The sequence below is a fragment of the Bombus terrestris genome, chromosome 5 (assembly GCF_910591885.1).
Source record: "Bombus terrestris chromosome 5, iyBomTerr1.2, whole genome shotgun sequence".
NCBI classification, from domain to species: domain Eukaryota; kingdom Metazoa; phylum Arthropoda; class Insecta; order Hymenoptera; family Apidae; genus Bombus; species Bombus terrestris.
The window spans coordinates 5,176,165-5,199,957 of record NC_063273.1 but is presented as its reverse complement, the minus strand read 5'-3'; the positions used below and the strand labels follow the sequence as shown (position 1 = coordinate 5,199,957).

The 23,793-nt window shown below is 46.7% G+C and overlaps 1 protein-coding gene across 3 annotated transcripts in view; it reads right to left on the bottom strand.

Annotated features, from left to right (window-relative positions):
• LOC100643569 (nephrin) overlaps positions 1-23,793 on the bottom strand; it is a 99,775-nt gene that overhangs the window by 55,890 nt on the left and 20,092 nt on the right. For all 3 annotated transcript variants that reach the window (XR_007224202.1, XM_012308772.3, XM_048406196.1), the window contains one exon: positions 14,327-14,532. Coding sequence is in view for 2 of the 3 variants with exons in the window: in XM_012308772.3 (XP_012164162.1) it covers positions 14,327-14,532 (206 nt within the window). In the remaining variant the exon portion in view is untranslated. The remainder of the gene's footprint in view (positions 1-14,326; positions 14,533-23,793) is intronic.

Sequence of the window (23,793 nt, the reverse complement as noted above, 5' to 3'; positions counted from 1 at the left end):
GGTATTCAGGTTTCACCTGGGAGTTTGAAAGAACGCAACCACGGCTCGAAAATTGTTGGCATTCTTTCTCACGTTCATCGATTCATAAATTTTTGACTTTTGTAACCGGAGTCTCGGCTGACGGCGAAGTGACGATTCAGGTCTATATTTTAATTAAAGAGGTCTGTGAAGCTTATTTACAAGCGCGTCGAGAGTTCAGAGAACGAGAGCGATTCGCGTACACGTTGGACGAAAAAACGTTGCACCGACTGTCTGGCGACGAATTACGTTTCCAGAGTTTCCTCTGCAGTCGTACTTTGTTAAGTTGGCCGTCGTACATTCGTTACGGAGGAGTGTGCGTCACAAAAGTCCGTTTCTCGACGCCGATGTCGCACCGATGAAATAATTTATACGAAGCAAGAGAAACGACCTTCCGCTTTCTGTGCGAGAATTAATAATTTTGCCGGTAAGGCAGCCAGTCCGACAAAGAACCCGTACAATTTCGCTGGACAAATTATTTAACGCCACTGCATCACGCCTTTGTGTCCGTACATACATACGTCTTTTTGTTCTGGAATTTCCACTTTCTTCCATCCAGATACGTTACGTTTACGTGTCGTCAATGTTCCCTGTTTTCCTGCTGAAGCAATGAGACAATCGCCGGTTGAGGAATTTAGCAGTGGACAAAAAGGACGAGTATCGTATCAGGTTGTCCCAAAAATTTCTTTCGTTTTATAAGGAAATAATAAATGCACAACGTTTCTTCTTTTATATTATTTTTGTTCCATTAGAACAAAATGGATCGTACGTAATTCGTATAAAATATTATACAACAAGAAGCGTCGTGCATCTATTATTTCCTTATAAAACGAAAGAAACTTTTGGGACCAGCTAATACATGGGGCGTGTCATTAAAAAATGATACCGAGAAAAAAATCCAATGCGAGGACACTGACAATCTTGTTTGTCTTGCTTCTGCCGACCGACAACTTCCGCGAAAGTAATTAACTCGTCGGAAATGAACATGAATCGACTCTGTCTAATGTCCGTGGAACGGCGGATATATACACTGCTTCCGTTGCGTTCTCTTCTAAAAAGCAGCTTCACTTTGGAACGTTCATTTTTGTCAGGCGACGGTATATATAAATAAAAGTCGTGGGATAAAAATTCCTGCATGAGTCTTTCTCTGCCGGCTCGGAATGGAAACACCATGGGCGTTTTATGGTTTGCACCTTCTACGGAAATTGGATGTTTTACGAACGCCGCGGACTCGAGATGAACGTGACCGAGGAAGACGAATCGAAAAATACCGTGCGAGAGTTCATCGCTTTTCTCGCTGCTCTCTATCCTCTTCTCCCTGCTCTCGATACTTCTTCTCGTTTCTCATACCTCTTGTTTTCCTTCCGCCTTTCGTCGTCCATTTTTCTTGTCGCAACGTCAAACGTTTACGTTTGACAAGCAATCCTCGAGCTCGTATCCAGAACGAAAGAGACCGACGACGGTCCGTAACGTTTCACCGGGGAAGTCCGGAAGCCCGTGATCGTTTGCTTTTCTTGTCGTAGGTAATGGCTACCCTTGTCCTAGCAACCAGGTACGGTCTCATCGAGATAATTTCCGGTCCCGAAGCACGATACGTTTCGCGCAACATGCAGCGTGTTCCCACGCCATTCGTTGTACGCGCGCGCCCTTCTTTGTTCACGTAAATTATTCCGACGTTTCCCAGGTCAAGAAGGAATCTTTGGTATCGCGCGTTTCTATCTTTATTCTTCTTATTTTTGCAAACGCGACACGCGCGTTCCGCAGCTTTAAATCGAAGGGAAGACGCACGGCTACCACGGATACATGGAGCGAGTGGTGGCCAAGCTCTTCGGAAAAGGGATAGCGTTCCGATCCGTTCTCTCAGGCTTTTCTCTTAGCGTTTTCGAAAGAGATCGGTAGAGATCTCGGAAGTTGGCGTAGCTGGTCCGTACAGAGCTGCTACGAAGCATTACTTTTCCTCGAACGTTCTTTCGGTTTCTTCTTTGTGGATTCTTTAGAGGGAATTTCTCAGCCAGCACGATCCGTAAGCAGCAGCATTCCGCGCAACTTCCTATCGTGCGATCAACGAAACGAGACAAAAAAGAAGAGAAACGAGGAGAGGGTGGCGAGAAGAGCGAGAAAAAATAGATGCCGGTGAACGGCGAACGGATTATCCGACCGCTTTGAATTCTCAATCCCGCGTGAAATGCTTCTTCCGCTTTCGAAGACGGCGAGCTTCGTCTACTTTTTCTCTTTCTTTCTTTCTTTCTTTCTTCCTTTCTTTCTTCCTCCCTTTCTTCTTCGCACAGCCGACAGAAGAGGCTCTCGACACAGATGCAAAAAACAAAAGCGATATCGAGCGTAGGAACGCCGCCGCTTTTCGTTCGCGGAGAATGCCTCTACGTTGCAACGTTTGCGGCTCGATTCGTGCAACGTCTGTAGATAATAGCCGCATATTGCACACCGATTTAGCGACCGGATTTATATCCATACGGAAACACGTCCATTCGAAACACCGAAAAATCCACTTTCTCTTCCTCTTTTCTGTGGTTGAAAGTAACGATGCCAAAGGGAAATTGAACGGAGAGCTTTCGTTAAATGGTCGGTTCGTTTTATGGATTATCCGCAGATTTATTTCATAGCAACGATTAACGCGAATATCAGTTTTATGGTTATCCTTGTGATCGATGTTGGTCGGTTCGTGCTTCTTTCCGCAAAAATGTCAACGATACAAGTTTACAAGACAATAAAGTCCGTTACAGCCGAAGTTGTAGGCGGCGTATCCGACTGACGCGACGTTAAAGCTAAACGATTCAGCGCGATATCGAGATACATCGGATAGACGGCGATTCGCGGTTTCGCAGTTAGTCGCTTCCATCGAATATCTCGTTTCGTCTTGCGATATCGTCTTTCGACAAAGTCGCGTCAAATTATGTCGAAATTTGCTTCTGCTCCGATATATTCGATCTACGTCGATACGAGCGTGGCCAACGATCGGTTTGGAGTGGGAATAAGACACCTCGCAACGTCTCGAATTTACGATGGAAATTTTGCAAATAGGTCGAACGTTTGCCTGAGCTAGCGAAAACAACGCGGCCTTCCTTATCTGTAACGCGAATTCTCCACAGGTTTGGTCGGATCGAGAGACGGCTTTCGATTTCGCGGCGATTTAACCAAAACAGAATTTACTCGGCGTTGGAGAATCACGCTGTTTCTCGCACGACGATAAATTCTCTACCGCAAATAGGATCTACCACCAGAAACGTTGCTATGATCTATATACTCTCCGAATCTACGAAATGATTTTTAGAAGCTTGCGACAGCGATCTTTCAAAGAAGTGGAAAAGTAAAAGAGATAGTCGCGACTCGTTGGAAAAGTGAAACACGTTCGACACTGTAGTCCTGTAGCTAGCAATAAGCAGATTTTGAATCGTAATACGTGTACTTACATACGTATATCGACGCGGGAAACAGCTTGGAAAGCGAGGAAGAAGCCAACGTATTCGTTTGTCTCGTTAACGTCGACGTTACTGTTCCGGGTAGAGCGAAACTAACGCGCGCGTATAAAAGGAACGAACCTCGCATAGAGTCGAGTTCGATGTACGAAAACAAATGGGAACGTCGAGACCGGAAGACCGTGGAAGGAAAAGAAAAACCAATGAGGTAGAGGGAAAATATTTGCGTAATCCCGGAGGAATGGTTCTAACGAACGGGGCAACGAATGGTCGAGCTCTGCAATTTGTTTAATTCGGTTGTTTGAATATCTCGGAGGCGATCCTCGTACTTTGGGGCTTTCGAACTCGGAGAGGACTCATCCGGACGATTATGCGCGTTAACGATGTATCCAATGCCCGATAAACATGGAGGGATTGTTTCATTTCGAACCTTGATGTATGGAACCTGAAAATTGACGAAGGGTTAACACGTTGAACGCCATGCTAGTTTTACAGAGATTGCCCGTGGTGTCACGGTGAATTATTTATTACCCGATACATATAATGTTGAAATATTATACCGCATTAATTTCGTCACACCATTGTTGTAACGATGGTAATAATGAAAAATTTATAACTACTAACGTTTGTTCGAATGATGTATTTGTACTAATCTTGACACACCGGTTATCGGTAGCTTCTACGGCGTTACCGACAAGTTGAGTGCCGGTCACCGGTGACCCCCGTGGTATTCAACGTGTTGAGAGAATTTTCACGAAATATAGGAAACTAACGAGGAACGTATTACCGGAAGGACGCGCAAGCCAAAAAGGAACAGAAACAATGTCAAGGGGGAATTCCTGAGTCGGTAGCACGGAGGCATACGAGAAGCAATAGCGGGAACAGAGCCGGCGTTGAGTTACGAGGTCGTCGGACTCGTTTACGAGCTCGTAAAATTTGCCATTCTTCATCAGGAACGCGTGTGTTGCGCGAACATAATTCTCGTTGCCCTTTCGCAGAAATTGTTCGTGGATAAATTTTTGCGTTTCCCCACGGAAGTCATTTCACGCTCGTTCGTCCGATAAAGGAGACATTTTCGAGACGTTAGGCGGAGTTAGGCGACGTCCAAGGCATCAACGATCGCTTCAGGTCCCGGGGCAACATTTTCCGAAAGTTGTACGCAAACTCCGAGTGGAGCGCGTGGTAAAAATTCGAGGCTGTTTACGCTGTCTATGTAGGCGTAGACGGTCGGCTTTTACGAAGTTGGTTATCGGAGAAGAAACTGGAAGAATCGGAGAATAAGGAAATCGAGCACAGAACTGGAGCAAGAACGTGGCGGTATTCGTTTGAAATGGAGAAAAATATGGCCTCGCGTGGGTCGTAGGGGAGTAGTCTCGCGAGGCGACAATACGCCGGTGAAATCGACTCGACGCGGGCCGGCGACGGCTACGAGGATGCTCTTTCAAAGGTATGGCGAAACACCAACTTTCCAGAAAACTTGGTAACCAAAAAGATTGACAAAGCGACGAATCTGGTAAAACTCTCGACAGAGAGTCGGCTAGTGCATCGGAACTGTTGCAGATCGTATTCAGATCGTAGGAAAATATCCTGGTATATCCCCCCGGGAGAAACGACCCGACGACACGTTTCTGAAATCGAGTTGTCGTTGCAATACCGGTGCAACTTCAAAGATGTTTGTTTCGTAACGTATTTCGATCTCGTGCACAACTAGCATATACTGTGTCGCAGTAGCGTACTTACACTCGCCTTACGTCGCGGCAGAGAACACGCGACTGCCTTTCTCCTATTACGGAAAAAGAACCAAACGGTTCAGCCGCTTTACGCCAGTCGATTTTGTGCTTTGAGCCGACGACGCTTGAAAAATGTCGAAAGACTTTTGTGATAGAATCTCTATCTAAAATTGAAAATAGGAGAGACGGCAACGTTTGAGAAAGATAACCATTCCAGTTTTTCGAGGAATAAGAAAAAATAACGACGAGAACGCGAAGCGCCCGGTATGATGGAAACCGTCAAGGCGTTCCCATATGACGAATGTTTGAGTCTCTATAGATCCAGATGAGGAGCAGAAGGAGCAGAAGCAGCAGAAGCAGCAGCTGTGCCAGTAGTATTAAGTAGATACGTAATATCGTTTCGGGATGCTGTTAAGAATTCTCCGGAGAATTTTTGCGAGATCCATATCCGTCGAAAGACCGACCATCGTTCGCGTCCAAGATACTTTTTTTTTTATATTTCCATCATAAGACGGATTTTATCGTCACGACATGATTTTAATATCGACCGATCACGGTGCTCTTTTCTTCTATTATCAAATCGAAGGAAACAACGACTCCGAAAAGTTTTTATTAGTCTTTGGAACTCGTCGCGTCGGTGAAGTGGACGCGATAAAACGATCACGACAATGGACAGCGCGGATGAGGAACGCGTTGAAATACGAGGCACGGCGTTATTATCGGTTACGATCCAGGAACTACGCACAAAACGACCCTTTCTTCTCTTATTCGTGCTTCGCTTCGTTCCTTTTTCCCCTCTTCTCTTTTCCCTTTTCCTTTCTCCTTTCTCCTTTCTTCTTTCCGGGTACTCATTTTCCCTCAACGTTGTTCTCCGCGTGCTCCTTCGTTTCTCTTAGCGAGCGTTTTCATTCTGCGATCGTAAACTACCGAGTACGACGTGTCTACCTTTTCGACGAGAAAGAACAGCTATAACGAGACGCTGAGCAATTACCATTCGTACGTACCTCGGGAACTCATAAGTACGTATTTTTCCCTGTCTTTCCGCGTTTACTTGTTCCGTTTCTCTCGTAATTTCTCGCGGAACCCTTTGCAACGTAGCCCTTTTCCGAGGCGAGCCGCGTACGTACCTTCCAATCCTGAACTCTTTCAAAGGAATCCCGTGCGCTTCAGAATCGCAAAAATTCCTTTTTCCTTATTGCCATTTTAGCATGCGTGTCTTGGATAAAAGAAAGCAGCTGGGCCGATGCTCGTGCTTTTCCCTAAATTGCTTTCACTCTTTTAATCGCGAACGTTTCGATCGTGAAACGGTCGTGGTTTCCTCGCGAAAGGAACGTGATTTTCGCGCTCGGTTTCTCCCTCAAATGTGTTCCGACGCGGTCGGTTCGTCAAACGGATACCAAGAGATCGTAAGGAGAGAAGGAGTAGAGTGCTATCAAGGACGACGAGCAGTCATATCCGCGCTCTCTCTTTCCGTGGTCTCGTTAGCTTCGTCTTTCTTATCCATCGAGTTTCTTATGAAAACTTGGCTCTCGTCTTTAGCCCAGTTGTGCCCTGATCCAGATTTCGAGAATCCTGTACGGCACTCTGCGCAAGTTCGTTCCGATGGGAGCACTTACGGAAAACGAAATATCGGAAAAGCAGAGTCGACCAAGGACAAGAAACTCTGCCGGCAGATTTGCGATAATGGACGCAAGTCCGAATTGCTAGCGTTGTATTAATTATTCCGTTGCCGTGCGAAAGTATCGGCTCGAGGGCTAAGTATGCTTCGCCCGTTTAACGAGGTCGCATTCTCTACGCGGTAAGTGCGTCGTTAATTAATTCGGTTGTGGAGCGGAAAAAGCGAACCGTCGCGCCGCGCCGACGAGTTTCAAGAGACTGTACATTGCTGCATGCGTTAACTAGCGCGCGCGCTCGCGCGCGCACCCGTTGCATCGTGAACCGTTGTTCTTTCCTTCCAGCCGTTCGACGAGCTTTTCACAACTACCAATCAACTGTTCGCTGCTCTTGTTTCGACGCCTCTCTGATCAACGAATAGAAAGAAAATTACGCTTTGCTCCGTTTTATCGCGAGGTCCCGGAGCATCGTGTCCGAAGTGGTGATCCGGACTCGGATGATGGATCGATAGCCGAAAAAATCACGGAAAATTGGCCTGAAATTCGATTTATGAAGTAGCACGCGTATGTTGATTACGTCTGATCTCGGCTTCACTGGCTCAAGGAGGGACGGGAGCGTCTTTGAGGAAGACGGAATGCGAGACGCGGGCACGTCAGAGGAGAGAATGCCGAGGTGCTCGAAACGGTATACGTTCGAGAGCCACCAACGGACAGAGGATATGGTAGAGGAGCAGGAATATCGGGAACGACGGTGAATTCTACGCGTGACTCGAATAATCCCCGGCGCTCTCTCGACGTTGGAGGACACAGTCTCAAAACTCCACGGGATCTCTTTCCGAGTTGTAATCAATGATTCCCGGGGAATCGACGATCCTTGCTTCGGATCCTTACTTTCAGCTTTCCGATTCCGGACGCAACGCTCGACTTCGCCAAACAGGATAGGTTTTCAATTTTTTTTCGTCTGTCTCGATACCGGACAATAGTTGGAAGACGACTCGCCTGATACGAGCTCGAAGCACCGGCTGAATTGGATATTATAAATTACGTCACCAAATTTACATCCTACCCACCGTTGCTATTCTCAGCGGGTAAGAAGACGGATGCTCGATAACGGGTATAGATGAAAACGATCCTTTGCACCGTTCTTTCGCGGAGGAATAATTCTTGTCTGTTTTACCGCAGCAAACGTCGAAGGTCGGCCGGCAATCGCGTGGAACGGAGAATAGGGGCAGGAATTCTTTTCAACTAGCGTGTTGCATAAGATAAGAAGAAGAGAACGGTCGTTCTCCGGCTGGAAAGGAATTGCCGCGAACGACGGTAAAGACGAATGAGCCTTTTGAGGTAGAAAAATATGGCAGCCGGACCATCTGCGGATCTTTCCATCGGTTTCCTCTCTGTCGTTCCACGGATCTGTCTTTACGTCAACGGACGTGAATCGAAAGGGCACGAGCTGGGCGCCGTGAAACTCCCGTATGATTCATGACGCGTCGTCTCATCGATCTACAATTTTTTACGCGCTATATCAAAGCTTTCCGTTACCGGAACGTTTCCACGTTCTCTCGTATCGCGTGTCTCATTGTCAGTGGCGATAGAACAAAAGCGCACCCCGTTCCATTTACTGACCAGCGTTCGGTTAACAGCATTCTTTCGTTCTCCTTTTCTTCTTTTTTCCTCTCTCTCGTTATTTCATCCTATCCACCGCGACATCCGAAAAATTAAGCGACTAGAAAATAAAAAAAAAGAAGAAAAAATGGACGAGAATCGCAGAAGGAAGTCGGTTTTCCTTCTCGTTGTCATCGAAACAGCATCGTGGCTCGTCGACGCTTCGTTCGCTGGACCAAACTCGAGAATCGATCCTGCAGTTTCCTTCGAAAACAGGATGCTTTAAAATTCCCGCAGACGTCGTCCTTCCGGCTAACGAGTACCATCGTGTTTTCGTAACTATCCTCCGGCCACTACCGAACTTTTACCGAAGAACGAACGAGAGAAAAAAAGAGCAAAAATTTCGGTATACGATAAAAGTAACACGAGAACAACGAACACACACTGAATTCTTGAATTATATTTTTTCGACCAACGCTCTTCCAATCGGTCGTAAGACGTATTTCGTTATCGCGCTCGACTCTGGAACTCCGCCATTAGAAATCCAACCGTCGTAGCAAACGATATATCCACCAACGACGTCCATTCTCGGTCTTCTCGTTGGCCAGAGAAATCGAGCGTTCGACCGACCTTCCACCAAGTTCGATCGCACTGTACGTCGTTATTCCTTCCAGATTCTTTTTATCCGATTCGTGATGTCTTTGAAAGATAGGTGTCCGCGAAAGTAACTTTATGACGTCAGATTCCTCGTTTGCTCTCCCGTACTCGTTCGCTTCCCTGTATTTTTCCAGAAATTCTTGGGCAGAAGGGAGCCGGACCTTCGTCAGCGTACGTTTCGCTTCCGGTTCACTTTCGGGACATGCGTTTCCATTACCTACAGCGGAAACTATTCGCTGGATAAGGAAAAGTTACGCGAGCGATACATTATTCGTCGGACGATAAATTATTCGACAAGTACTCGGGGAAAAAATCTTCGATGCACGATATAATACGGTTCTCAACTTACGGGTACGATGTTGCTAAGCCGCGGTAAATTTCGCCAAGATCGAAATCCAACCGCTCTTTCTTCTCTCTCTTCGACTTTCTTTCTCCTTCTTCGTTCGCCTGGCGCCGCGCGCGCCTTTCAACGTATCTTCCGGGATATAAGATGAGATTTTACCGAGGGTGCACCGATTCAATTCTGACGTCGAGTTACATACTACAGAGTGGCGAGAAGAGATCTTTTCAATTTTCCAAAATAGACCGTATTCGGCGGAAAGCTTCGCGTAACAATTTTTTCCAAGGAATGTTGCTTTGCAGGCGTCGCGACAGTTATTCGAGCAAAAAGAGAAACAGTCTCGGGAAAAGAGGTAGTTTAAAGGAGAGATCGGAGAGCGAAGGAAACGGAAAATATCCAAGACAAAAGGCGTGGCTACCGGTCAGACCGTTTGACCCACGAACTACCGTAAGATGTCTCTTTGAATTTTCCTTCGAATTCGTTAACGGTGAAATACAAGTATGGCCGTTTCCGCGCTGAAATTTCAGATTTCCTTGCTCGTCGCGTTTCACGTTCGTATTTCACGCATAATTTCCTCCTTATCTTTCTCGCAAGCCTGTCCTTTAGGTTCGTATTTCTTCTCCGGCAAAAGGGGACCGGAATCCTCTTCGTCAAGGAAGACGCAACGTTCTCTTCGGTAGAATATTTAATTTTCGCGAAAAAAGTTGCGAGTCGGCGGCAACTCGGCCGAACGGCGGGACGTCGATGCTTCTATGGAGGGAAAGCTGGTAAATTCCGGGTTATAACCAAAGTGTTTGATGCTGGGCTTATTTCGTCGGAGCGAGTCCTTTCCTTTTCCTGTCTTTTGGGTCTCTAAGTAATTACAGATAAGAGGCTTAAGCGGAGATGCTCGCCGTCGGGTATCGACTCTGAAGTATTAGACGGCATTCGACGGAATAAAAGAGAAGGGGAAAAAGAGCAGGGGAAACCTCGTGTCTGGTAATGACACGATCTTGCAGCGACGATGGTCAGGTTGTCGTGTCGCGTCGCGCCACGCCGCGTTGTGAGAACCGTATCTCTTTCCAAAGAGACCTACGTTACTATCCTCTAAAGGCTTAACGTATCGGTCTTCGTTCAATGAGGCTAATAGGTAATCACCGATAAGAGGCTTTAACAACAAGAGGGATATTCAGCATTAAGCGTCTATTTCAGTGAATAACGCGTTTCCCAATGGTTCGTGATTCCAGCGATTTCGATGCGATGCGTCTAGAAACAGATTAGAGCACCTAATAGTCTAGCAGAGAAAGTAGACGACCGACGCGACGCGCTTTAACAGTGTAGGTTTGTCTCGATACGAGTCGTTGAGACGTGGTGTGAAACCGATTCGGTGGAGCGTCGGCAACGAATTTTTGTCAGCGAACGATGAAACTGAACGCACGAGTGGCCAGAGCGCAAGCTCGACGGCCGTTCAATAAGCGCATAACCATGCGGTTAAGTATCTGGTTCTCAACGATGCGAAAAGTTTTGAACGTAAACGAAGAGAGATAGAAGATCGTTAGCCCGGAAGTATTGGAAGCGTAGTGTAAGAGGAGATAACGAATAGAGTGGCATTTAACGTTGGCGGATGAATAGATAGAGCGGATGGAATAGATATCCAAGGCGATACGTGGTTAGAGATGGTTAAACCGATAGCAGACGACGAATAGTGGTGGGCCGAGCGGAAATCGGGATAAGACAAAATTAATTTATCCGTAATCGGCGATTAGATATCCTTGAAATGCAGAGCGCAGAGTGCAGAGTGTGGGTAGTTCCTTGTCAAAATCTAAACTAAATCCTAATCGGATTAACGTTCACCGACTCGACGCTTCAGCAGCTTCCTTTCCCAAGTTTCCAACACGGTTCAACCTCAGTTCCTTCGAGTGGCGATTCTCCTCCTCGGCGAAGTACTCGATTTGGATTCGCGATTTTCACTTACGAGACGTACGTATGAAAGGAACGCTACAAAATGAACAAACACGCTCGATATTAAGTCGGAAGTATCTTTGCTGTGGGAACGACAACAAAGACGGACTATCGCGACCGATCGATTAAGGCGGACGCTAAGATTAATTTCACGCCCCTCCTTAACTTCGCCTCTTACGTTCGCAAAAGCGTTTGGTACAGTCGGCTCTCTTAGACGATGCATGGCTAACTTTATAAATTCTGATACCCCGAGGTTGCTGCATCGCGTTTTGGTCAGATCGTGTTTAGAATACGCTACAGTTATTTGGTCGCCTCACAGAGCCAAACAGAGCCAAACAGAGCCGCTATCGCGCAACTTCCGTGGGTTTGCTGCGCCGGTCGCGACTTTCTGCCATTCTGTCGTGAATAAGCTCAACTTTAGATCTTTGGAAACTCGTAGAATCTCTTTGGATTTGTTGTTTCTTTTCGAGATTGTTGCCAGCGTTTCCATCCGTTGTCCGCAGCATCTCGATCTAATCAACCTGTACACAACCATTAAGCCGTTAAAGCTCTCGCAACTTTTCCTGGTACAGAGATACACTCGGAACTTGTCTGTGTCTGACCCTGTTAACCGGATATGCGATGCTGCGAATTCTTTCAGCAATGATTTCGATTCATCGTCCAATTCTATTTTTTCTTTCAAAGTACAAATTTACAAGGTCTCGTAAATAGTTGTTGACCGAGCTTTTTCTTGTTCAGTTTCTACTTTCCGTATTTTCTTGCTCTTTTCGCGCGTATGACCTTTATGTATTATTTGCTTTCTGTTTGTACTCTAATGGGAATTCTTTGCTGTACAAAGAATAAATAAATAATAAAGTTAATGGAAAGGGAATGGGTAATATTCAGGGACTACGGAGGTCGGTCGGTGAATTGGAAAGGAAAAAGACGGCGAGCGGGCGCTGTTTATGCGTTATTTACGGAAATATATTCTCTGTCTTCGTATTCTTTTCGGCTTGGAAAGCAAGATTGGAAAGTCAGAAATTCGTTCGTTCGGAGCTTCCGTTTTGGCTGATTTGCGTTTACTCTATCGTCTATAGAGGACGTTTCTCGTAATTTCGAATTAACTCGGGGCACCGATCTTCTCCGATGTTCAGGTGCGTCGAGGCGTAAAACGAGCCACCACCGCGGCAGTCCAACACCGATGGCCTCTCGACTGCAAGATCTACCGTCTATTCGATTGCTTTCCTCCGAGGCAGACCGAGCGCTCTCTGAATCCTCGACCGGGATAAGCTCGAAACTTACTCGGGTATTAACCTTCGCTGCGAATTTCCGTCTTCTGGCAGGACAATTTCTATTTTTCCAAACTTCTTTTTGGACTAGCTGGTCGGAAACGTTACGATCGTCTCGAGAATAAATTCGGAATTCGCTCGCGTTCGTTTCGCTCCGAAGCAAAGACGGCTACTCGTTTGTACGAGAAGCATTTTCGCGTTACGCGAAACACCCTTGAAAGTTTCAAGATTCTCACGGACATCACTTTCTTCGTTTCTTCTCCCAAGTCTCGCGAAGATAGAAAGCGACGCGGTGCGGAATTAAACGCGTCTCGCCTTATGTCGCGTTTTGCTCGTATGAAAGAAACTTCTTGCGATATTTTCGACCGATGGTGTTTGAGGAAGTTCGCGAAGAACGGCAGACGGAACACGGTCTCGTTATCGCGACCACGATCACAAAGGTCAAAGCGGTGGGACAGGGCGAGCCTTCCTTTGTTCCCGTTCCACGTCTCGGTAGATTTTCAGGAACGTCTTAAAGTTTCCGTGGGTACTCCACCAAGCGGGATCGGCAGTCCGCGCTTTAACTCAGTTTAATAGCCGATCGATGAGTAAATTGGGTTAGAGGTTTCCTAAAAGGAGTTTGGGCTTCCGAGCCGCGTTCCCAGCACGAAACGCGCTCTCCTTGAGGAGAATGGGCCACGATACCGGTTCGATCCTGTTAAGAGACAAGAGAGACGTCCTTTGGGCCTGTCTTAGACTTCTGAGAAAGTATCAAGAAACCCGAGCGTAACAGAGAAACCGTAGTACGTAACATCGTGTCGAGTACATCGGTCGAACGCTGCGCCAATTGCACGTCTTTGTCCATTTTCCCACCTAATTGTCTAACGATTATTTCGCGCATTTCTTTAGCCACCGTCTTCATTCTTCGTACACGTCTCTCCATCTTTCTCCTTTTTACAATCAAGAGAGATCTTTTCCTTGATAAGAGCATCTGTCGTTTCTTACACTTTCTCTTCGTTTCTCGAACGATGGAACGCGCAAATTGTACGCCAGCGTTAGATAGTAGGATCGTAAGATAGCAGGATAGGTAAATTTCGATTAAGAAGCGTTCGGTGGAAACGAGGAATATTCTTGAAAAAGTTTCACCGCTATCGATTCGCACGGTCACGCTGGAATCGAGACCGAGCGGAGTTCGCCAGAGGCTGATTAACCTTGATCGACAAATAAAATCTGGCTGTAACTACTCGAGTGACGAACGAACAAGCAATTGGACCGATCGGTTCGAGGGACCGACGAATCAGTGCGCGAACTAATCGACCGCAAATCACCGCACTCCGGACCGACAGTCGTGTGCAAATGCTCCCTTTCAATGCGCGACCGATTGTCGGAAGGATCGGTTGTTCCTCTCGATCGTGTTTCAAACTAACCGTCAATCGTCGTCGCGATTTCCTTGCGCTCTCGATTCACCACGATTCGCCCCGGTATCGCAGTTTCCAGGAATCGTGATAAGTTTCGAAGTAGTTTGGCGTGGAAGTGGCAAAGTTCGTCGAGAAAGAGAGGCCAGGCCGGGTGACGCTTTTAAATTTTGATGCTTACGATACGCAATTTTAACGTGGCGTCTCTCTCGACTTGATTTTCCAGCGGTATCATCGCGTCGATCGAAACTTATTTAACGTGTCTACGCCTTGGGCTTCTCGCAGAGAGTCGACGTGAAGATCGCGCGCTGTAGCATTGAATGGCTTACCGATGACGGTGAAGTTGACCTTGAGATTTCTGGTTGGCGAGTTACGAAAATCCACCCTGCACCTGTAAACTGCCTGGTCGCTTTCCCGCAGATCTCGAATAGTCAGCTGAGCGGGCGGGCTTGCTCTGAAAGACGCCCTCTCTCCCCAAAAATGAGGGGCGCTCCACAGCTTTGCTTTGCCAAATTGTCGGTTTCTCGCGTCGTAGCTGAAAAAACACGGAATAAATTCGGTTATTTATATTAGGGGTGAAATCGGCTTGATACTCGCGTAATAAGAATCTAAATCATAGGAACAGGGCGAGAATGACGCGCCATAGTTCACGAATGACGTGTACGTAGCGCCGGTCTTATCTAGCTCGAACCAATTTTTCACTCAACTTTCGCAATTCGTCATAGTCGGGAGGTCCGAGTGCAGGAGGAGTTTGCTTACTCTCCAAGTCCCAAGCTTGAAACTCAATACAGGCCGACAGAAGTGCACTCGACCGAGAGAGTCAGATAACCTTTTAAGCACTTCGGTGATCGAGCTTTCCGAGACGGCATTAGGGAATATGTTGGAGAATCGGAGATTCAAATGGTCGACGCGACGGAGGCGTTCCTCCCGTGGATCAGCGACAGCGGCAGCAGCGACTTACAAACGAGACGTATCTCAGGCGTTTCTTTTTGCACTGCGGCACTGCGGCAGCGTGTTTTTAATACGCTTCGACCGTTACGATCGCGTGGCTCGTAGCGAAGCTATCACAACCGCGTTCGCGTAACGTTCTCTTCTCTGTAGATAAGCCGACCAGCTACGGACTGTCGGCGAAGTTTTCGCGTCGAGCCGTCGATTATCGGGTGCGGCCCGGCGACCGGCGAACGATGTTCGCGTAAGTCTAATCGAGCGCCAAAGTTTTAGCGAGTTTCAGTGATAAGACGTCGCATGGTCGATCAACGAGAGAACCGTTGATCGCGAGCACCGTTGACTCGTCCTAGGAAGTTTCGACAGTCGCGCGCTCTCATCTGGCGTACTTTGTCCGCGGCCATAAGACAAATTGGATTGGTTTTTAACGAGCACGATGACTGGAGAGAGTTTCCCGAGGGAGCCACCTCAGACTCATCGTGCCGCTTTGCCTCTCACGAACAGCGTCGCTCGTTTACTTTCCAACTCGGCTGATTTACCAGAAATTAAAGAGGCATCAAGATTCCGCAACTTGTGACAACCTATTAATTACCTGCTCGTTTCTTTGCGCGTACCTTTAATGTCGATGAAATCTGTTACAAGGATATCGCGCTATACAGAGCATGGAAATGTAGTCGCGACTGTGTCCCTTTCGTATTTCTTCGTTTTTTCTAGCTTTGAAACGCAAGGAAAAGAATGTAAGTACGATTCCGAAGAAGAGACAGGTGTATATGTGAGCGGAGTGAAACACGCGCGCAACAGAAAGGAGGAGAACACGATTAAAAAATAGAAGAGAGGAATTGCTTTTGTTCATCATACACAGAGAGCTTTAGGAAAGTTCGATGATAAATGGAACACGATCTAGTGGTTCTAATAGAATAACGATCGCTCTGTTGATCGATACGATAAGCTTGCTGAAGAGGTCGTTGCGTCGAGGGGAAAACGAGCATTTAAACGAGGAATAACTGGGGAACGATCGAAGAAAAGGACAAAGGAGGACTATATCGGATGAAAAAAGGCAAAGACGAGAATGAACGATGGTATACGCGGAAGAATTCTCCGGGCGGGTAGGAAGGGAGAAAAGCCGGAGATAGAAGAGAATGGTCTCTAAACAAATTAAAATAATTGCCACGACTCGTCGGAAGATCGTGCCGGACTCGCGAGTTAAAAGAACGTTTCCCATGAATACGTTAGTGTCGGTAAAACGAGTGCTCCACGGAGAAGGAGGGGAGGGCCAAAACCCGAAGGGGCACGGGAGCCAGCAGACAGGGCTACGAAGGAGACTTAACCACTCCCGGGACTCTTAAAAGGAGCTTAACTTCGCGCATAAAATTAAGGCATTGTAATTGCAGACGGCGCGGCGTCGCCACTGCGGCAGCACATTTCTTTCTCTTCGTTCAACCGTCCCTCTCGTTCCTGTCCTCGTACCCGTTTCCGCACCCGGTCCACTCTTCCTCTAGGCCGACACCTTTCTCCTTTTCTTCCGTTTCCGCTCGACCGGAAAATATAATTTGCCCGAGTTACTAACTTTCGTCCCCTGGAAGCAGATCGTTCGACCGACCGACAAGCGGAACAGTGATAAAATGATTTTTAATTGGGATTAGACGTAAGCCGGAATCGTTGTCCCACGACAGCCAAAGTTCCTCTCATGAATTTAAGCGAGCAGCTTTAACCGTGATTCGAGTGAATTTCGAATAACAGTCCGGATTAAGCACGATCACGAGTAATTTTCGCAAGCGCTACTCCGCAAATCCGTTCGACTCCTACTTTCACGGGCAACTTTGCCGGCTGGAAATTTAAAGGAACGCGTACCGCGTAAAAATGCTCGCTTTGTACGGAAAATACTACAGAAACTCGTGAGTATGTTATCGTCGTAATAAGGCGTTTCTGCTCACAAAAGGCGAACAGTAACTTTTGACGAAGTTAAACGAATCTCTTGATTAAAGCGCTTTTGGAAAGATTCTTAATTAACGGACCGGAACGTGTGAACTACAGTTGAGAACATTTCCACGCGAATGTAAAATCCCGATATGCATGGAAATCGAGGTTGCGCTACTCTCATTGACTGGTGTTCTTGATTCGCGCGCGACTGGTTACCGGTTCGATGTCGGTTTCCGTATCCGAAATCGTCGATTCTCGCTTGGTACAGCGCGACGATAGCGGTATCAGTCCGTATCGTTCCCAGCTGCCACTTTGCGTCGATGCCCGATTTCACTCACCTACGCTCTCTCTTCTACCCAGTCTTTATTCAAATATCACTGTGAAACCGCAGGCGGGCATTCTTCAAAATGGAATTCATGCCACGGCATAATAGGACAGAGATATCAATCCGATCGGTGAATATAATATCCGATTACACGATGGTCGACGACATTCACCATGGGAAACGTCTCTTCGTTCCTCTCGGGAACATTAAATGTCTCCCGGATGCGTGAACCCATATTCCACTCCGATATAGATATACATACATAAGCTATATACCTCTCGTAAAGTTCGATTGTCCAGATTCATCGTTTTTTCGTTTATCTTTGCATCAAGGAAGAACGAGTGCTTCGCCGTGTCGCGGAACATACTTGAGCGCGATAACCCTGTACACGAACCGATCGTAACGCGGCATCGAACGAAAACAACGGAATCGGATTTTTATCGAGGCGACAATGGCTGTACTAGATAATGGCGTACCGTATTTACGACGTCGAGAAATGCAAGTGTGACTGGCAGGATTATTGTATCAGAATTGATGACGGAGTGTGAGATGTATGACGAGCATTGTCCTGTTTCGCGGAAGCATCGAGAACGCGATGGACCGATCGCAGACAATTTAGGAAGGTTTCGAGGTTTCTTATTCATATACGCGGCGTGCTATGCAGTGGGAAGAAAAATGGTTGCGGTGATTCGGTCGATTTATATCTCCGCGGTGCGAGTGCGGTTCGAGCGGAGGAAGGGGGAAATGTCATATTTTGACAGGATTTCGCGGTTCGTTTCGCCGCTATCGCGCGTGCAAGGCGCGAAAATCAGCGTCGAACACGCTCGATTTCGTGACAAGTTGAAAGACGGAGAACGCCATGGAAAATGGGTAGTAGAGAGGAAGGGTAGAGAGAGGGGGAAGAACAGCCCTACAGAACCGATGAAAGGAACCGATGCATACGTATAGCGACGACGCAGTTTGAACGAGTAGAGCTAGAGCTGGGTGGATTAAGCAGGGGCTGCCTTCATGCATAAATGGATGACAAAAACAAAAGGAACATCCTGTGACGCGGTTGCGACATTTTTACATTTATCGCTCGGTTCCCCGTTTACGGATACGTGCCCATGTAGCCAAACGTGAGTTCACATACTGCGACGGATCCTTCGTGTTCGCGCGAATGCAAATAAAGCGTAAGCAGATAAAAGGCTTCGTTGTCCACACCACCGACGCGGTTTTTGTTCGGTTTTTCGCTTCTCTTCTTCCCCAACGGACTAGCTCGACGAATAGCAATTGGCGTTGATGGCTTGGCTACCTCGTACCTTGTTGTTTCCCTTGTTTCGCCTTACTTGGATCGCGCGATCGTATTTTCTCAAACCGAAACATCGATCGATCCTCGATCGCGCTCGATATCCAGTCGACACAGTTTCCAGCGTGTTTAATCACGTTTTAACCCCGTTACGATCCTTCCATTCTTATACTTCGATCTTGCTGTCGTTTTAACGAGCAAAAGGGATTTGTAAGGTTTTAAGATGTTTAACATAAAATTGAAACCAGAGACCATACGTGAGCCAAGAATCGTTATTATCATCGTCATCGTTGTCGTCGTCTTTATTATTATTATATACGGATCGAACCCAATAATAAGTATATAAAAGAATACAATAGTAAATATCTACGATAAGAAAAGTAGAAGAAAGAAATAGAAAGAAGAAAGATATTATTAGGGAATATATCACATAAGAGGATATCGTACAGCTTCATTTTAAGAGTGGATAAGCGTCCGGAGAAAATAGTCGATATTTCCAACGTATCGATTTGCTAATTTAGTAATTCTACTTAACGGATCCCGGAAACCATATCGTGTTTAGGTGGTCGACGGCAACGACGTCCATCTCTTACCAATACATATGTGCGGTGCATACAGGTTTATTTATAGCGAAAGAGACGCGGAGTTGATCTTATCCTTAACAATTTTAAATAAAAGAAAAAGGTCTGCTATAATTCTGCGGTTCCCGAAAGTAGACGGACGAATGCTATTCGAAATTGGAAAATAGTGATTAGTTGGACGTAGATATGTATAAGTATATACGCGTATCTTTAGGAGCGTTCCCGTAATACCGTTACGATCGATAATCGACGAGAACATTTCAAGAAAGTAGCGGCAGCCGAAATGGTTGCGAGGTAGTCGCTGGAAAGCTCGACGACCGATTTTTGAGACGCAAGATATCGCGGTTCCGTTAAAATCTCGAAAAGGCGAGAAACCTCGAATGAATCTCTCGCTGCAAAGTAGCGTCAAATTAATGAGTTACCGAGAGACGAGTTTCTGCTCGGCGAAACATAAGGGGACAGAGCGTGAATGAGAGAGATAGAGGGGGAAATGAAGAGGTTGGATCGCAGAGCGGAGGCTAGGCAAAAGATGGAAAGGAAGTTCCATCATACGCTAATTAATTAACTGGTAGAATGAAACGGGTCGTAGGGCAAAAATCCATTTTGCTGAACAAACTTTTTCCCTTTGCGATCAGTGGCAAACACGTAATCATCGTGTTGCTTATCCATAATTACTCGTAAAACCGAGTAATTAACTTCACACGAAAAGTATTTTTACTTCTCGATTTTTCCTTCGATGGTCGGAATTGCAGAAAATCGATCGACGCGTATAGCTAATTCCTGTCAGCGTCTTGCGCGACGAATGAAAAGCAGCATAGTAGGAAGAACTAATTCGAATTTGATAAGACAGGCAAGCAGAGAGAGAGAGAGAGAGAGAGAGATAGGAAAAAAGAAAAATCGCAAATGACCGGTGGCAGAGAAAAGTGGAGGAATAGCACGACGGCGCATCCTCGAAAGTCAGCCCTTCCGAGTCATCGTAGGAAATTGGATCGTTATCGGACGTACACGGCACAGCAACGATGACGCGAGGGAAATGAAATTAAAAGAAGGCGTTACGTTAATTACGGAATTTTTGACAGTCCGTAACAATGCGCGAAAATACTCAGCAAGAAGAATGGTCACGTTTGAAGAGCACGTGATCATCCCGAGCTTAGCTCCGACGAAGAGCTGCGTATTGCAGGTGACTAGATGATAGGACGCGCACGATTTCCTCGATATTCGCGATTTGCACCAGACTACCGTTTACTTTTTTCTCTTATCCCCGGCAATCGGCTCGTACGAGTTAAAGCGGTAGCGATGAAATTGTTGGATCGTGGAACAACGCGTTTGAAGCGGTGCCAGCTATTTATATCGCTCTCGTACGTATACATATACATGCAACATTACCGATAGTAAACCCGAGGTATGCACGCTTTGGATCGAGATGCGCATGGCCAGTCTGTGTGCGAGTTACAACCGCAAAAAGAAATTTCAAAAAAGGCGATACTCTCGTACGCAAAACGAAGCGCACTCACTCTTTTATCCATTGATTCGTTGTAGAATTGGAACGATCGTTTTTCAAGAGGCTGACGAGGCGACCGATTCGTGACCGCGATATATTTATCAGGAAAAGTCGAATTCGCGTTTATTAGATCGTAGTGAATTAGCGATTGTCAATGACCGCAGCAAGAGACGAGGTTTATCGGCACCGACATCAAACATAGTAGATATGTATGTACAACGATATCCGTTATCGAGACCAGGAAATCTAGATACGAACGCGTACGCAAGATAAAAGCGACACTGTGCGTGATATCGTGGCTACAAAATATAAACGAGGTCGTTGATCCGTGATCGGATCATTTCACCATTTATGTATCAATGGCCACGGCGGTGATCATCAGCGGCAATTTTGGTGCAGCGGTGATATCCTTTCGAGTTATCATTAAATCTCCATCGTTTTGGTCGCACTCGACGTTCGATTGTGGTTAGGCGGCGCGGATAACTCTGTAACTCGATCCTATTTGCTTCATACGCGGTTGCGTTCAGCCAAACGTCTTTGGTCGAACGCTCTGCGATCGATGCCTTCGTCGACGCCCCTTCAAACAGATATTAATCCCATTATATTCGAAAATTATTCTTCGTATCGTGATCCGGGACGAGGATGGTTTCCCGATAGAAGATAACGGATAATATCGCCACGTCGAATAGGCTACTACTGGTTTCGTCGGCCAGAGCCTAGACGCAGTAGTCGAGAAACGGTATGCGGTTAGGCTGCGGTGATTACTCGATCATTGTGTCCGACAGTGGTCATCGTACGAATATAGTCAGACGATCCGACGAAATGGCCAGCGATTCGACGGAACTCGAAATATTCTATCGACGAACCGATTACGATCGATATTCGATAGGCCGATGTAACGTCTGATGCGCGGAACGTCGAAAAATCGGGGAGCGATTTAAGGTATCGTTTGAATGGAGCTGTCTGTCCGTTAGTCGACGTTTCATAGACGAGAAACAGCTTCGTGAACCGTTCTTTCTTCGAAAGGGAAAAAGGGCGGCAGTGTTTGAGAGAAACGGGGAAAAATAGGAAGCATGGGACATTGGCGTTTTTAGTTAAACGCCAGTGAACGGCGTGATAAGTGTTAATCGCGAAGCGGACAGTCCGTAACAATAGGCCGTAATAACGGATGGTACGGTTTGCCGGCTCGTTCGTCGCATTCCACGTACGAGAAGTCCGCAGCAACGGTGTGTGTTGTGTAACACAGCATGGACAATGGTGTGATAATTCGAGCCGGTGAAACGTGCATCCGACCTGTCACGACACACGTAACGTCGTACACGTAAGTCGACCACAATGCCAGCACGAAAACAGGTCAATCGACTTCTCGATCGAGAACGTTTCAACGCGTTGCGTTGTGACGTCTCGTCTGGTTAAACGTCATCTCCTGGTTACGCGTCTGCCGAGTTTTTCTATTTCCGACGCGAAATTCCTAACGACGCGTTTATCCGTTCGTTCCGACATTACCGTTCTGTATAAACGATCGTTTTTCTCTACTAATCTTAGAACGGTATAACGCAAAAGTATGACGATCAAGCCAAAAATACAGATGGAAGAAGCGCGATACGTGATAGGGAGAGTATTAGTTTGCTGGGAAATACGTAATCGGACGGTCGAGGTTGGAAGGGCGAAGAGGTTGCGGTTGAACCAAGCGCGCAACGATACTCGACGGAGCAGCACCTGACGTCAGCACGATCGGCCGGGTAGAGGCCGAAAACCGTTCGCAGGTGTGCGTTCGTATTCGCAAAGTTTGCCGCACAATCCGGCAATTCATCGTGAGAAGTAATTAAAGTTTGTATGTGAGTTTGATGATCCTTGCTCCGTTTCGCGTTGTCTCGTGCTTGTGCATGTACGAATACGATCGATTAAGCGATCGCAGCGGTGTAGACGGCGATATTCATCGATTGTTAAGTCGAAGACTGCTTTCGCGACATCCATCGCTGAATCGTTACCTGGTTCTCCATCGAACGAGAATTCGGCCGCATTAGAATTAGAACTGTCAGGTTGCGATTACGGAAAACTGTTTAGAGACAACAGAAAGGATAGCGAAAAGTTTTGCATAGCCTAACGAAAGAAGAAGGTTCACGCGACGGTGATTGGTAGAAAGGAACGGGGGCGATCGGCGTGACGAAGGAGGTCGAGCGAGCACAGTAAGGAAGACAAATGGAAAGGAAAACGGGTAAGCCGGTGGGTAAGCGAACGTTGAACGAGAAACGTGAACGAGGAGGAGAAGGTGAAGGATGGAAGGCAGTTTAATAGCGACGGCAGCGTAATATCACGTCGTGCGCGTTTAAGGGATCGCATCAGACCATGCGTTTGTGTCCGTGTCAACGATCCTACACGGTTAAACGGAAATGCCAAGTGGCGCACTCTGGTTAGTCGATGCGTCTGACGGCGAGTGTACGATTACACTGGTTATGACGTTTGATCTTCGGACGAGGGTTCCTCGAGTTTCTCGAGTTCCACTAGCGTTTCGTCGACGCGTCGCCACGTCGCCGCTCGCAGCCGACTCTTCTCGCACGTGCATCGCTCTTACACTCGCGCTCGACGTACACACGTTCCGAGTTTGATGATTCGCGCGGCTCGGTGTCCGTGTTTCGAACAGTGCTCCGACAATTAACTTTTTCTCTGATTATACCGGTATATTTTTGCACCGTAGAAGTCCACAGCTGGGAGAAAAGCATTACGTTTCTGAATGCGAAAGTAGCCTCTTTTTAATCCTGGCACGTGTTTAATAAGCACGGTATTATCCATTATCAGCTGGGCAGGTGGTTGACGTTGCTGCTCGGAATAACTCGTTTCTTGCTGGACGTAAAAATTTTAAAAAGTTGTTGCTATAACGACCAAAGCTTTTCGCTTTATCGTTACTTCTGTCCAGCACGCAAAGACGCGCGTTCGGCTTGAACGCGATATATCTCGTCACGAAAATTATGAAAACGCCGGAATGACTTAATCTTGCGCAATCTAACGACCGCGAAAGAGCAGAGACTAACGACGTTTCGTAACGTTTCAATCTCCGCCTGTTTTCAAATGGCGTGAAGGTTGCCAGCTTGGAAATAATGCCGTAATAATTCGGATACTTTCTAATTAAGCTGTTCGTTTGAATTTGCATTTCATAAGCGACGTTCATTTACCTTACGAGGGTGGAACACATTAATTAGTGACAGGCCTTGATGCGAGTGTATATCGCGCAGACG